General features: G+C 42.4%; 1 protein-coding gene and 1 long non-coding RNA gene across 6 annotated transcripts in view; one reads left to right on the forward strand and one right to left on the reverse strand.

Moving 5' to 3' along the window:
• The window catches only part of DSG3 (desmoglein 3), a 28,983-nt gene extending 20,814 nt beyond the window's left edge, over positions 1–8,169 (reverse strand). For 2 of the 5 annotated variants that reach the window (XM_059707412.1, XM_059707413.1), the window contains exon 1: positions 8,012–8,169. In XM_059707412.1, coding sequence (XP_059563395.1) covers positions 8,012–8,059 — 48 coding nt within the window. In that variant the 5' untranslated portion in view covers positions 8,060–8,169. Of the gene's footprint in view, positions 1–509; positions 579–8,011 lie in introns of all 5 variants that reach the window. The other 3 variants (XM_059707410.1, XM_059707409.1, XM_059707411.1) reach the window with 2 other exon arrangements.
• The window catches only part of LOC132240056 (uncharacterized), a 397,852-nt gene that overhangs the window by 98,134 nt on the left and 284,550 nt on the right, over positions 1–15,168 (forward strand). The window lies entirely within an intron of this gene.

Consider the following 15,168-nt stretch of genomic DNA (forward strand, 5'->3'; position numbering starts at 1 on the left):
GGTTAGAGAATGGAACATGGAAGATGGGGTTAGGCTATTCTAAACACAAGAACTGCTTGCTGTGGCACACAGACCTGCTCATCTCTGCCCTACTCCATTTAAATATTGAGCTTAATTTTCTTACTCATCTGGAATAAATGACGATAAAACACGAAGGCAGGCAGGCGAGGGTCTTTACTTCCCAAGAGCACTCGGAACCTTCATCTCTGTCTTTTCCCGTCTTGTTTTCTGCCTAGCACGCATCCTTCTTCCCCTTTCACCCACTTAGATATTACTCATCCTTTAAGATCAATTCAGATTCCAACAACATCCATGAAGCTGCTTTTACCGAGGTCTCCTTTTCTGGGCACGTGCAACCCTTATTCTGAACTATGCAATTTAGTCAGGAATTGTTTGCCTGGATTTATTATTTCTTAATCGTTTTATGTACATTGTGGTGCTAACCCAAGAGAACTGTAAATTTGCCCGATCAGTGCTTCTACATTATTATTATTACTTGCAACCCTTACAATATCTGTTCCTCCGTAGATGTTTCACAACTATTTGCTAATCCACTGATCATGTGCTCTGAAGGAAATCTGGTAGGGGAAAGATTGTGAAAAATAAATCAGAAGAAAAAATGAAAGTAATAATAGTAGTATAGTATTTATTATGGTTTTGTGTCAGTTGCTATGCAGAGAGCTTTATATTTATTATCCTCATACTTGGAGCAGCCGTCGCAGTGAGCTTCTGTTATTGTAATCCCTTTTTTTTGTGGATAAAGAAATGGAGACATGAGAGAGGGAGCACGTGGCTCCAGCTAACAGACCTCCTAGAGCCAGGATTTGAACCATGGCAGCCTGACTCCGAAGTGTGTATGTCAGCACAACAGTGGATTCTAGCCAAAGAAGGCATAAATAGATAAATGAAAACCAGTAGTAGAGAGAAAGTTTTATGCTAGTCAATTTAGATCTTTTTCCTGGCAAAGACTGGGGGTTACTCCTGAAATGATATAGATTTATTACATTGTTTTATTTGGGGAGATTACCATAAAGAGGTAAGTCCGAGTCTGAACCAAAGCAGTAATTCTATCAGACATAGGATGCCAGGACCTTTCCATTCTAAATATTTCATTGAAATCTTTATTTCCAAGGGTGTGTGTTCAAATAGCCATGAACAGAGCCATTGCATATTTTGATAACAGGTCTCAACGTGACGGTGTAGCTTTGCTGCTCTTTACTGAACACTCTCAGGAGTTAGGTGGGAGAGCAGACCAGAGCAGTGTGGGGACTGCACTGCCCCTGACTCAGGGAGGAAGGCCAGGCACGCTCCCCTTCACAGGGAAACGGGGAAGAGTCATCCAGAAAATATGCGTCATGTTCGCACTAGCCCCACAGAGAACGGTTCTTCTAAGAGCCACCGAAGTACAGTTCTGTTTTCTTGGGACAGCACAGGAAGGACAACGCTAAACTATGGAGAATGAACATTGTCGACAGCTGTGTCTTATTCAGTCTTTTCACAGAATGACAGTCCTTAGAGAAGTTACTAAGGCTAAACCTTTACTCTTGCTCATCTTCTCTTAAACTCAAGAACGTTTCCTAATTCTAGGGTGCTAACCCAAGAGAACTGTAAATTTGCCCGATCAGTGCAATGAAATGTGATTATTTTTGCTCTTCTAGGAATAAGGGGTAGCTAATAAGAAACACTTCTAAATTTTGAAAATGCTCATTAGACATTTGGAAATATAATTGTAGCCTTACATTATTTAGAATTGTGTTTTTAAAAACAATTATTTTAGTTAATACATCTCTGTGGCTACTTGATTATTTGAGTGAATTTGCTAATCTAATTATTTTCAACATTTAATAATATTTCAGTAGTTTCCTGACAATATAAACCAACTAAATTGTCTCTTTTGGTGACCTGGACTGGACATATCAGTGTGGAGAAAGCATTTCTTGTCTTGAGAGTTCAATCAGGGTTGGGGAGGGATGTGGGAGGTTGGCCAGCTGGGGAGGGACCACGGGAGGGCTCCAGGACATGTCTGGCCCATCTAGCTCAGTCCCGATTGGCCGGACCCCAGTAGCAAGCTAACCTACTGGTCGGAGCATCTGCCCCCTGGTGGTCAGTGCACATCATAGTGAGCGGTTGAGCGGCCTTAGCATATCATTAGCATATTATGCTTTGATTGGTTGAATGGCAGACCAGACAACTGGACACTTAGCATATTAGGCTTTTATTATATAGGATCATAAAGGTTTGTACTGTATATGGTAGATACACAATAAATACATTTTGAGGATATTTTAATAACAACTGCTACTTTACTTGTTTGGCTATCATTTTATTTGGAGTTACTTCAAGCTTTCGTGTGGGAGGGATAGACAGTTGGACTATGCATTAGATTCATGGAGCTGCTCCCAGCTGGCCTGGGGTATAGCAACCCTTCTCATCTCTAGAATGGGTTTAAGAAAGGGCCTCATCCACTCCCCTCTGGGAAATTTGAAGATGAATTAGGTAATTCTAAGAAATCATTTCAATTTTTAAACATGTTTTGTATTTAATTATTTGTGGGAAAAAAGTCATTATACACACACACACACACACACACACATATGTTGGTGATCTCATTTCTATAATTGGTCATATGCAGTGATTATTAATGTGTCAGGCCATAGAGGTCATCAGTAATGTTTGATGAATAAATTACATATGTACAATTCAGAAGACATGAGTGATTTATCTTTCATCATCTCCTATCTATCTATCCTTTTTAAAATTGAAATTTAACCCCCCCTTAAAAGTTCTAATAAACTTTGTATTCATCAAGTCAAATTTCTTACTTGAACAAAAATGGCATGTTTATTTCCTTAGAAATTCTTATTTAATTTCAGACAATTAAATTTCAGTAACTGAGTTTTAGAGTACACTCAATTAATTTAGAAAGTTAAACCTTGTATTGTGATAGAGATGCTAATTAAAACAAATACCGTGGATATTCTCAGATGCTCATTTTAAATGCTGCATAAGTTGCAGTCAAGTATAGTAATAAAAAGATTGGACCCTGGATCCTGAATCCCTGAGTTAAATCCCAGTCTCAATGGACCAGTTGTATAACTTGGAAACATTACTTAATTTTTCAGTTTCCTCATCTGTGAAATAGGGACAACATTTCTACTTACTTTGTGGGTTTCTTGTGAGGATTCAATGAATTCATAGGCGTAAAGCACATAGATGAGCTCTAGACCACTAGGACTTATGTGTTTAATACATGTTAATAACTTCTGTCCCCAAACTTAAAAAAAGGTATAAGAGAGCCCCTTGGACATGAAGTGAGTGCCCTCTGATTATGACTGTCCACACCAAGGCACATAGAACTTTCCCTTTTCTGAGCATTGGAAAGCGACAAGAACCAGTTCTCCTTCATCCAGTTGTGTAGCTCATTCCTTGCCCAACTCCAGGGGGACTGTTGACACTGGAGTTGAGGTGAATGCACCTCCTGGAACTGTGCCCGGCACAGCCTGGCCAGCTGCACATGCGAGACAGCTGGGCACCTTAGACAAATTCAGTTATTCACAGTGTTCTTAGAGCTAGTCACCAAGTACCTGTACATAGGGTGTCCCCCCAAAGGGTATACACACACTTCCAATAATTATAAAGGCAGTGTTTAGTAAAATGCACTTCATTTTCAAAGTTGAGCTGTCAGCTGGTGAAGTGCATACATTCCTGGGGGCACCCTGTACTTCTCTTGTGATGAAATTCGCACAGCAAGCCCTCACCTGGCCATCAGGGTGACTCCTGACTGGTGAGGAAGAGCGAGAGGCTGGAGGTGAGGAGCAGCCTGCTGGGAACTGAGTGTTCGGTTCCAAAGGAAAGCAGTTTCAGGGGTTAGGTAAGCGGGGGTGGTGACTGACAGAAGTAATTGCATCTCTCCCGCCTTCTGCTCAAGTCGGGCGTGGTTGCCAGGATTGCCTGGCAAGATTATTCTGATTTTGGCTCTTAACCGGAAGAGAGGGCCAGGGGGCAACTAATTTTCATACGTCTATTAGCATTGGAAATCAGATTGTTTCATCAGTCACGAGAAGAAGAGATCCCTCAAAGATTTTCCTTCCGTTAAAGATTTGGACCATTTAGCCTACAATTTTTTCCTAAAATTTTACTCTTTGGATATTCTGTAGAAGAAGGTGATTGGAGGTCATTTCTCTGTATTTGGACCGCATTCTCTCAGAACTTGATATTTAAAGGATTTCTCTCGCTTTTTTCCAGCCCTACCTCTACTAACTTTAAACACTGTGTTCTGGAAATATTTGCATTTCAGACATCTCTATTAGTTTTGTGATGAGTAAACTTTTACATAATATAGAAACATAAAATTAAAACACTCATTGTCCAGATGGTAACAGGAGTGTTATGTTTTGTGGACTATCAAACACTGAGCAATGTGCACCTTGAAGACAAATGTTTTCAAAAAGTTAAATCTCTGAAGAAAAGCATTTTTCAATCATAAAGCCTTTCCCCAAAATGCATATTTTGTATTGTGCAAAATGGATCAAACAAGCACAGGAAACTGCTAAATAGTAAGGCAGAATATTAAGGCAGGCGTTATCAAGAGTCATCTTAATTACTGAAGGTATTGCAACTGGTAGGCATTCGCGTCTTAGAAAGCACTGGCATTTTCCGAGCACTTCCTTGCGCTGTTTTACTCTCACTCTGGCCATTTTGGTGTAGGCAGGGGCTCTGATCCTTTTACTTGACAGCGGAGGAAACAAGGGCTGGAGTGAGTCAGCAGAGCAGGCGTAGACAGAGGGCTGTGACTTTGCTGTTCTGTCTCGCCTCTCTAGGCAACCCTGGTGTGGTCATAGGACGGCGGAATTAGTGCAGAACCTCAAACATGTTTTCCGACTTTCAGACCCACCCTTCCACAACAAAAGATGTGCGTCCCCACTAGACAATGCTTGTAAAAACATTGCTTTTTTCCCATCACCACACTGTTTCGAAACTGGGTGGTGCCCCACTTCTGAAAGGATTCCTTTAGCTTTCACAGAACATACTTTTCAATATGACCCTCATCTGCTTTTCCAACTCATGTCCAGGCTCCCCAGTGCAAACTGTCATTCCGGCCAAACCAGTGTGTCCATTGTCCCCAGGCACATGTCATATTGCGTCTGCCTTTGCTCATGTGGGTTTGACAGGGAAGAGCCCCTCCCTTGGTCCACCTGTGAAACCTTACCTGGTCCCTGGGGCCTCGTTTGCCTGCCTTACTCCTGACTGACACTGCCTTCCACTAATAGCATCAATTACCAGCATTGTCCAGGGAAAGTGTAATGAGAACCCCACGAATAATTTCAAATGTCCTGATAGTTATATTAAAGAGGATTTAAAAAGGTAAAATTAATTTTAACATACGTCTTATCTAAAATATCCAAAATACTACCATGTCAATATGTAAGCAATGTCAGCATTATTAATGACATGTTTTCCATTCCTTTTTCATACTAAATCCTTAAAATATGATGCATATTTTACACCTTACATCTCAATTCGACCAATCTCATTTCAAGTGATTAGTAGCCACATGTGGCTAGAGGCTACCATTTGGACAGAGCAGTTCTAGACCACTCAGCTTAACAATTATGTATAAAGTTATATTGCTGTTTAAATAGCTTGTGTGTGGAGGTGTGTAACATTTTCTTGAGGGGAGAGAGATGTTTTAAACATTTCATAGTGCATTTTAGAGGCTGTGTGTGTGTGTGTATGTGTATATGTGTGAAGTTATAGTTAAGAGAGGCCTTATTCAGTTATTCATGTATCCATTCTTCAAACAATTGAGTGTCCACTGTAAGACAGATATTATGGGTAGACATTGGAGATAAAAAAACGAATGAAACAGCCCTCAGTATGAGGATCTCACAGTAACTCGAGGAACAGAGGGATGATAGAGGATATACCTCAAAGCAGGAAAGAGCTCTCTAAGCTTGTGGGGGTCCAATTCTGTGTCCTTATGACAAACACTGTTCTGACTCACGCTCCTCTTATCTCCTAGCTTCCCGAGTTGGTCACCCATTCCCGAGTGGGTTATTAGGCTACCTGTGGTTTAGTCTAGAAATGACCATCTGAAAGGTGGGAAGTCATACAACTGTCACATCTATAATAATAAAAGTGTAATATGCTAATTAGACCCAACAGACAAACTACCTTCTGGACGTCATTCTGGATGTCCTTCTGGAAAAAGCCTCGGCAGAGGGGGTCAAGGCAGAGACAGTTAGGGGTGATCAGGCAGGCAGGTGAGTGGTTAGGGGCAATCAGGCAGGCAGGCAGAGGAGTTAAGGGTGATCAGATAGGCAGGCAAAATGGTTAGGGGTGATCAAGCAGGCAGGCGAGTGGTTAGGGGTGATCAGGCAGGCGAGCGGTTAGGAGCCAAGTGGTCCCAGATTGCGAGAAGGATGTCCAACTGCCGATACCTGTGGGGTCAGGCCTAAACCAGCAGTTGGACATCCCCTGAGGGGTCCCGGATTGCGAGAGAGTGCAGGCTGGGCTGAGGGACACCCACCCCTCGCACGAATTTCGTGCACCGGGTCTCTAGTTTCTCTATAATATTCTTAGGTCAAATAAATACATTAGATAACCAAAACAATTATAGTTCACCCTTGAATAGCATGGGAATTTTTTTCATAAATACTGTAAATGTATTTTCTCTTCCTTATGATTTTCTTTTCTCTAGTTTACTTTATTATAAAAATATGGTGTGTTATATATATATGAAATAAGTGTTAATTGACTGTTTATGTTATTGGTAGGGGGGAGTCAAAAGTTATACTAAGATTTTTTACTGCATTGGGGTCAATGTCCCCCTAATCCATTACCATGTTGTTCAAGGGTCAACTGTAGCTACTTTGTCAAAATAGAAACGACTCTAACAAAAATATGCCAGTTTTCTAGAGCAGCCTCATGAGAGCGAAGGCTGGGAATCTCCCTGGCTCACAAGGCAGCTGTTCTAATTTTGGACACATTTACAGTTTAGAAAGTTCCTCCTTGAGATCTATCTCCCTGTCACTTCTTAAAGGCCAATGATCTCAATGTTACAGACGAAGAGGCAAGCACAACTGATGCCCGGACTAGCCCAGTTTATTATCGATAAGGTGGGGAATTAGCATTAGGAATTTTAAAAATGTTCACGTGTGGTATATTTCACTATTTTGCTATCTTCATGTGACTGAGAATATTGTGACTTTTTCTTCACTAGAATAGCGCCGTTAGGAACAAGCTGGTCTGTATCATCCAGGCCACTGCTTTGCTCTGCAGATTCCACTTCTCTTGTAGTCAGAAAGAGTCCCACCCAGCAGAGTGTCACTCTCTCCGGGAGGGTCTGATAAAATGTCCATGTGTTTTCCACCAAAGGCTGGATGTGTTCTGCACAGAATGACTAAGCAGACACTCTGTGTTCTTAATAACCCTCTCAGCTGCTCTCCAGTCAAACGCTGCTTTGATTTTAATTCAACGGTCCTTGGCTATTGCAGAAACATGTCAGGTAGCAAGACCGGGCATGAGCGATTCAGAGCCATACGCTCAACAGATATGTAACCTTGGGAAACAGACCTGCTTCTCTTTACTGTGTTTTAGCTTGTGCATCAAAAAGACGAATACAAACATGACTTTGAAGAAAGTGACGGTGTTGTGGGAAATACATCTGAGATCAGGGTTATTTGACCCATTAACTAAAGAAATTCTAAATGGCGACTTTCAGATTCATTTCTCCCTCATTTAGTTTTCTATGTAAAATATATGAAAAGAAAAACAACCCCACAGCAAATGGGAGAATGAGTGATCATTACAATTGCATATTAAAATCTTATTTCGACTGCACTCTTTTAGATTTTATGAGAGGGATTTGCAGTTTCATTTTAAACTGTTGGTTTCCACTGTGCCTTCTTAGACTTTGTAACAGGGATTCAGCAATCAAATACGATACTCCCTTAGAGGAGAGAAAGAAGCACGGAAAGCGATGATTATTGGAAGGAAAAGGAGGACTTACCATGAAAATGGCGAGAGTCCCCGTGGTTCTGAAGAGGAGCCAAGCCATCGTGTGGAGTCCCCAGGCGAGCAGATCCCGGAGTGTGCTTCAGTCCGTCCGCCCGCAGAGTCTGTGCCTCTCCAGGAGTCCGCGGCGGCCTGTTATGCGGTCCCTCCCCACCCCAACCCTAGGATTGGTCTCACCAGAAACGCTTGAATCACTTTTCTCCCAGGTGAAAACTTAGACACACCCCAATTCCTGAAGCGATGAGATCCTTTGTTGGAAGCTGAAAGGAACGTTCAGAGGCTGAATGGGAAGGTACCAGGTGAATAAGAAGTTAATCACGGGTGTGGGGTGCAGAGCGAGCCCTGACTGCGCCCGAAAGAATCCAGTTGGCTCTTCCAGGGCCACAGTGAAAGCTGAAGGCAAAAGAAAACTCAGAATCCCCCCAAAGCTTGTCTTTTGAGGCTGAGTACATGGATAGACCTAAAGTTAAGCAAAATGTCGGTGTTAAGTAATAATAGATCTTATTGAAAATAGCTACAGATCTGAAGAAGAAAACCACCACACACACAACTGTTAATTAGGTTTTGAAGGAAAACAGCTACAAATAAAGTGGGAGTCCACAGTTACATGGTGCCTTGGACGTTTGTGCTTTATAAATAAAGCATTTAAAGTCAGATCTCTGACAGGAGTCAGATGGCATCTTTCCTGTTGCATTTCATTTAATGTGTAAGTTTTTTTAAAAGGTAGGCGGCTGGTCAAGTAGGTTATATTTGTGCGCTTTTAATTACTCAAGGCCCTTCCCCCAGGGCAGCCTGCTCACTGCTACAGGCTGTGTGGTTCTAAACATCTGGTCTCCAACCTGCGTTAAGGACAGAGAAAAACTGCTGACAGCACTTTAGCTTGCTTATAACATTAGAAGTAAACCCTCCCCCCTTTTTTATCCTCACCTGAGGAGTGGGGACTTTTTCATTGATTTTTAGAGACAGTGGAAGGTGTAAAGAGACAGAGAGGGAGAGAGGGAGAGAGAGAGGGAGAGAGACATTGATATGAGAGAGACACATTGATGGGTTGCCTCCTGCACACACCCCAACTAGGGCAGGGGTTGAATCTGCAACCCAGGTACGCGCCCTTTACTGGGAATTGAACCCACAACACTCCGGTGTGCAGGCTGATGCTCTAACCATTGGGCTGCTGGCCAGGACTAAAAACACTTTTTTAAAAAATATATTGTTATTGATTTCAGAGAAGAAGGGAGAGGGAGAGAGAGAGATAGAAACACCAATGATGAGAGAGAATCATTGATCGGCTGCCTCCTGCACATCCCCTACTGGGGATCGAGCCCGCAACCCAGGCATGTGACCTTGACAAGAATCGAACCTGGGACCCTTCAGTTCACAGGCCAACGCTCTAGCCACAGAGCCAAACCAGCCAGGGCTAATATTAACACTTTTAAATATTCTAGGATATTTAAAGAAAGGTTTGGTAGAAGAGCAGTTGTATCTTTATAAGTATGCATGCACCAGGTTTGGGAAGCTTTTAGTTTCAGGGGAGCCTAAAATCACAGATGATTTTAGGCAGGAAGAATTTTGTGTACCAGCTGGAAAAGAACACCGTGTGGGCCAAGTCTTGTGTTTTTTGTTTGTTTTTAATTGTGGTAAAATGTACATAACAAAATTTACTATTTTAAGTGTACAGCTGAGTGCATTAAGTACATTCACATTGTTGTGCCGTCACCATCATCTGTCTCCAAAAAAAATCTCATTTTTGTAGATAAAGTCTTATTGGAACACAGACATAGCCATTTGTTTATATATTATGTTGTGAATGGCTGCTTTTATGGCGCAAGGGAAAGTTGAGCAGAGCTGAGTAGTGGGACAGGGACTGGATGGTCACACAGCCCAGAATATTTACTGCTAACGTATAGAAAATGTTTGCTTTATTTACTTTCAGAAAAGGTTTGCTGACCCCTGGTTGACACCATATACCTTTAGAATATCTGGGACAAATCTGATGGGGATTGACTGCAACAGAGGAATAATTAGTAGATATTTTAAATCTGCTTTCACTTGGTAAGGGAGTTTCTAAAGATCAGGTTTATTAATTTTTTTAGAGTTCCCTCTAAATTCCTTAATGTGCATCTTATGCACTTTTTGATTAGAATCAGAAAGTGAGCAGCTACTGAATCCTTTTCAATATGGAAAGGCTGACGTGCAGGGAAAAGTCTTCTCTGAATTAGGAAGTGGCTTCTCTGTGGCTGGACCAGTCAGCAAATGTGAGGGATAGAATCTGGCTGAGCATTATTGCACTTATTAGTGATTTGTACGTTGGTTACTCTCTGAAGTTAGTTTTTGAATTTGTTTTACAGTGGTGATTTTGGGTTTATAAGTTTATATATTGGGGCTTTTTTCTTATCACAGAATGAGAGGAAATGCCTATGCCTAGGCAAAGGCTGGAAGGAACCACCATCATAGACTAGGACTTACCTTTTTGAGTGAAGTGATCATACATGTCGTAGGGGAACTCACTGTAGAGATGCAATATGGCTCGAGCAGCAAAGGCGCCTGGGAAATGATGAACTCTCTCTGACTACTTAACTCTGTCACCGTTTGGCTCTCTGTAACCTGGGGCTTGGCTGACTCCCCGGAAAGCCAGACTGCCCCCCAAAGACGCACAGCAGGCCCAGGAAGGACGCTAGTAGGTGTGTAGAGTGTGCTAACTGCCCGGTGCTCCCTGTTAACTTAGGGATGCGCTGTTCTTTCCGGTGGTCTGTGTGGCTGCCCACCATGTGGTTTTACAGTTAACCACCTATGAAGAGAGACCCTGTCCTGGGTGGGGTGTGGATTCTTCCCTGCCCACCATACACTGCTGTACCCGTGTATGTAAGTTTCTCCTATTAAAGTCCTTATGAATTTGAATAAGGCTACATGTCAGTTCTTTGGAATTGATCCTGAATTTAGGCTTTCGAGGCTCTCCCCCAACACATACACTTAATTTATTTTCTTCATTAGGCCTGTATATATTTTCTGAGATATTTTTTTTGTAATGAGAATGTATTAGTTTTATAATTTAAAAAGTTATTTAAAAATTAATGTGCCGTTGTGGCTTAGTTGGTTGGAGGGTCATCCCATGCATTGGAAGGGTGCCAGTTCAGTTCCTGGTCAGGGCACATACCTGGGTTGTGGGTTTGATCGCTGTGGGGGCTAATATGGGAGGCAACCAATTGATGTTTTTCTCATACATTGATGTTTCTTTCTCTCTCTCTCTTCCTTACCCTTTCTCTAAAAAAATGAGTAGGGAACATATCCTTGGGTGAGGATCAGGGAAGAAGAGAAAAATGGAATGAACTTTCAATTTCTTTCCCATTATTTAAAATCTTGTAATTCTTCAAAGTTTTATTGTGCTAAAGACAAAAGAGATTTTAAAAAATGTTAGCAGTGAATTATGATATTCCTAGGCATAGCCATAAGTTGCATTGTGGACTCAGTTCTAGATATGGCTGACTTTGTTCTGATTTGCCTTCCTTAAAACTTCAGTTCTTTGACAATTTTAATTATTAGGGCTTAAAACTGCTAATTATCATTTTACTCTCTCTTTACCTGAACACAGGTTAAGTATTTCGAAATACCTCTAAGAATTCTTGGTTGGGCGCTGTATAAAGGATAGGGTGCCCTTCTAGAGACCCACATACCATTCTTGGTCGGATGCAGGCTGGCTTCAGCCACTGTCCCAGTCGAGGAGGCCTGAGAGAGCGATGACGAGTCCCATTGTGTGCTCGGTAGGCAGACGGGGCTCCCTCTCTACTTTCCTATGTGCCCTTGAGAGTGCTTTAAGCCGCACTTCCTTTTCTTTGGAGGATTGGGGCCTTGGTGAGGTAATAAGGCATCGTCGTGCTGGGGCCACATTTACGTGGTGCCAGGAAGGTCTCTGCAAAGCGCCTTCTGCACTGAGCAGTGTCCTCACTTGCTGTTTTGTTTGTCTGAAAAGGAAAGAAAGGAGGACTTGCCAGTGGTTTCTGTTGGCTGGTTATCTTATGCTCAGGATAATGGCTTTGGAAACCTCAGCCCAACTGGAAACTGGCTCTTACTCAAGAGGCGGAAAGAGAAGAGGATCCCAACAATAATAATCAGGATCCTTAACAGGGAGCTTCATCGTGTGTGTACATTGTACTTCGCCTGCTGCACCGCATTGAGAGTATGAAAGCTGGACAGTAGGTACAACACATCAGAAAGCCAAAGACACCATGCTTCAGTCTGTAGGAGTGTGAACACGGGCGTATGGAGTGAAGCAGGAAGAATGCGTGTCTGTCCGGTGCGCAGTGGCTCAGAGGTCTCCAGGGTGTTTCTAGTGCTCATTACCCACGGCAGTGCTGTTCTTCCTCACGTGGAGGGAGTTAATGAGACGCACTTTCACCGACAAGCCTTCACTGGTCTTCGTTTGTTTTGACTGGAAGCATGTATTTAATATGTTTTCTGTGTCAGACATTACTACTTTCGGTACTTGACTGTATTTGAATGTCTGCACGCCCGTGAGCTAAGATATTGGTCTCACACATACGCATTAACAAAATTAAACACGGACCCTGCCCTGGCCTCAGAGCTTGTGCTCATCGCTTTGTTATTCACGGGACTGGAAACCCTGCATCTCTTCCATCAGGATAGTCCCTGAAGACACTCAGAAATGTCAGAGACTATACAGCTGTGCGTCTGAAGGGCACAGTCTGCACGTGAATGATTAGTGAGAATAGGGCTGGTGACCACGGTCCCGTTAGAGCAGCGGTTCTCAACCTGTGGGTCACGACCCCTTTGGCAGTGGAACGACCCTTTCACAGGGGTCGCCTAAGACCATCCTGCATATCAGATATTTACATTACGATTCATAACAGTAGCAACATTAAAGTTATGAAGTAGCCACGAAAATAATTTTTTGGTTGGGTCACCACATGAGGAACTGTATTTAAAGGGCCAGAAGGTTGAGAACCACTGCGTTAGAGGAAGGCATGTAACATGGTTCACCATGCTTCTTACTTGAAAACTTTGTGTAATTTTTAACATATATGGATTCAAGCCCAAACTTCAGAATGCTAAATAGGGGTGAGTGCATATTTAAAAAAAAATTGTTCCTGATCCTGTGGACCAGGGTCATTGTCTTTTTGCTCTGACTTGGTTTGATTAAGCAATTGCTTAGATGTGGGCATATTTTTGTAAGGTAATAAACCGTGTGAGGGAGGAATTTCCAAATGCATCTCACTCAACAAGGGCTTCTGAGCAAAGCTTTTCTTTGGTTCCCGTGGTTTGTTGCAGATAAAACTGACAGTGTATTTAGAATCCATCCCACTTCCTCCTTCCCTGGCTTCCTTCGCACGAGCCAAATCCCTGATCCTTCTCAGGTAGCTTGGGCGGTGGGTCTATGGCTGAGCTCCTGTTCCTTTCCCGCCTCGCCCGGTCCGCCCCTTACTCAGCAACCCGAGTCTGTGTTTCAAAGGTCGAGGCTCCCAGTGCTCCTGGAACAGAATCGGACCTGCCTGTCGTGGCTTACAAGGAACTAGCCTCAGCCATTTCCCGTGTTCCTCTCCCTCTCTCCTGCTCCTTCTGTTGTTCTTCCAAAACCCTCAGCTCCTTTTCTGCCTCAGCTCTTCACTTCATCTCTCCCTCTTCCTCCTCGCTGGCGTCTCATTCAGTAGGTGGTAATTTATGTGACCTTCTCTGAGAGGTCTTCCTCCTCCCCACATGTGGGCACTCTCACCTCCATTCTGATTATTTGTACCCGGCATTCCCGTGTGCTTCCCGTGCAGGGCTCAGTGATGTATAGGTTGCTGCTACTTGGTGGGATTGCTTCTGTTGCCATTCTCCACCACTTGACGGTGAGCTCTGTGAGCGACCAGCCATGTCTGTTTCATTTAGCAGCAGATTCCCAGGGCTTTGCGGAGGAATAAGTGAATACATCTGTGAAAAAGGGCACAGACAGTTCAAATTTTTAGTAACTTGTCATCTAAAAGGCTATTAGTAATTTACATCCCCCGCTGATGTTCCTCCTCCCTGTAAGGCATACAATTTGTTACAGGTAATTCTTTTTCACTTCTTTTATGAGAAAACAGTATTTTTTTTCAAATATATTTTTATTGGTTTCAGAGAGGAAGGGGGAGATAGAGATAGAAACATCACTGATGAGAGAGAATCATTGATGAGCTGCCTCCTGCACACCCCACAGTGGGGATCAGGCCCACAATCCGAGCATGTGCCCCGATTGGGAATCAAACTGTGACCTCCTGGTTCATAGGTTGGTACTCAACCACTGAGCCATACCGGCTGGGCAGGGAAAACAGTATTCTTATGAAAAAATATATTTTAGCGCTATTGACAGATTTAAGTATTTATTGAATGCTAGTAATTTATTAGATTATATTAAGTTAAAAGAAAAATTGAGATCTGAGTATAGCAATCTAAGGAGCTGGACTCAGAACAGAGTAAGTTCTGGATTTTGGTTAGTTCCAGCGGGCCCACAGCCCTCCTGGATCGAGCATCATTCTGGCCTTTTCGCCATCTCAGGTGAGATGATGTGAAAAGGTGTGACAGCCAAATCTGCCAAGCCAAATATGAATTCTCTGTGCTCTGTAGCTAGTGCCACAGCCTCTATTTTCACATTTTCAATCTTCACTTTGGTGGTAGCGGGAACATTTTATAGACGTCCTCAAGCATTTTTAAGTATCATGGGAGCCATTACTTATGTTTTTCTAGCATTCAAATTGTACCAGTGTTATTATTATGTAATTCCTGGGGAAGGAAATCTCTTTTGATAATTGTTTTTTTGGCTTTTAAAGTAACTTTTTTTTTTTACAGTTAACATGCGCATAAATAGGAAAGTGAGAAACACAAACAAAGAACAAAGCCATCCATAATCACAAGCAGTTCACAGTCTGACGTGTCCTAAATCCTGTGTATCTACACAACTAAGCTTCCATTTTTATGTAATTAAGATGGTACAGTTATGTATCATGCTTTCTCACACATCATGAATATTTACCATTTCCAAGTCCCAAAGCTATGAGTATTTTGATAACCAAGAATACCCTACACCAACTCAATCTGGAAGAAAATGTAATCCTGCCTTACTTGGTGACAAAAATTTCATAAAAGACAAAAATAGCAACAGACCTCTAGATAAAAGATATTCAC

The sequence above is a fragment of the Myotis daubentonii genome, chromosome 8 (assembly GCF_963259705.1).
Source record: "Myotis daubentonii chromosome 8, mMyoDau2.1, whole genome shotgun sequence".
Taxonomy (NCBI): domain Eukaryota; kingdom Metazoa; phylum Chordata; class Mammalia; order Chiroptera; family Vespertilionidae; genus Myotis; species Myotis daubentonii.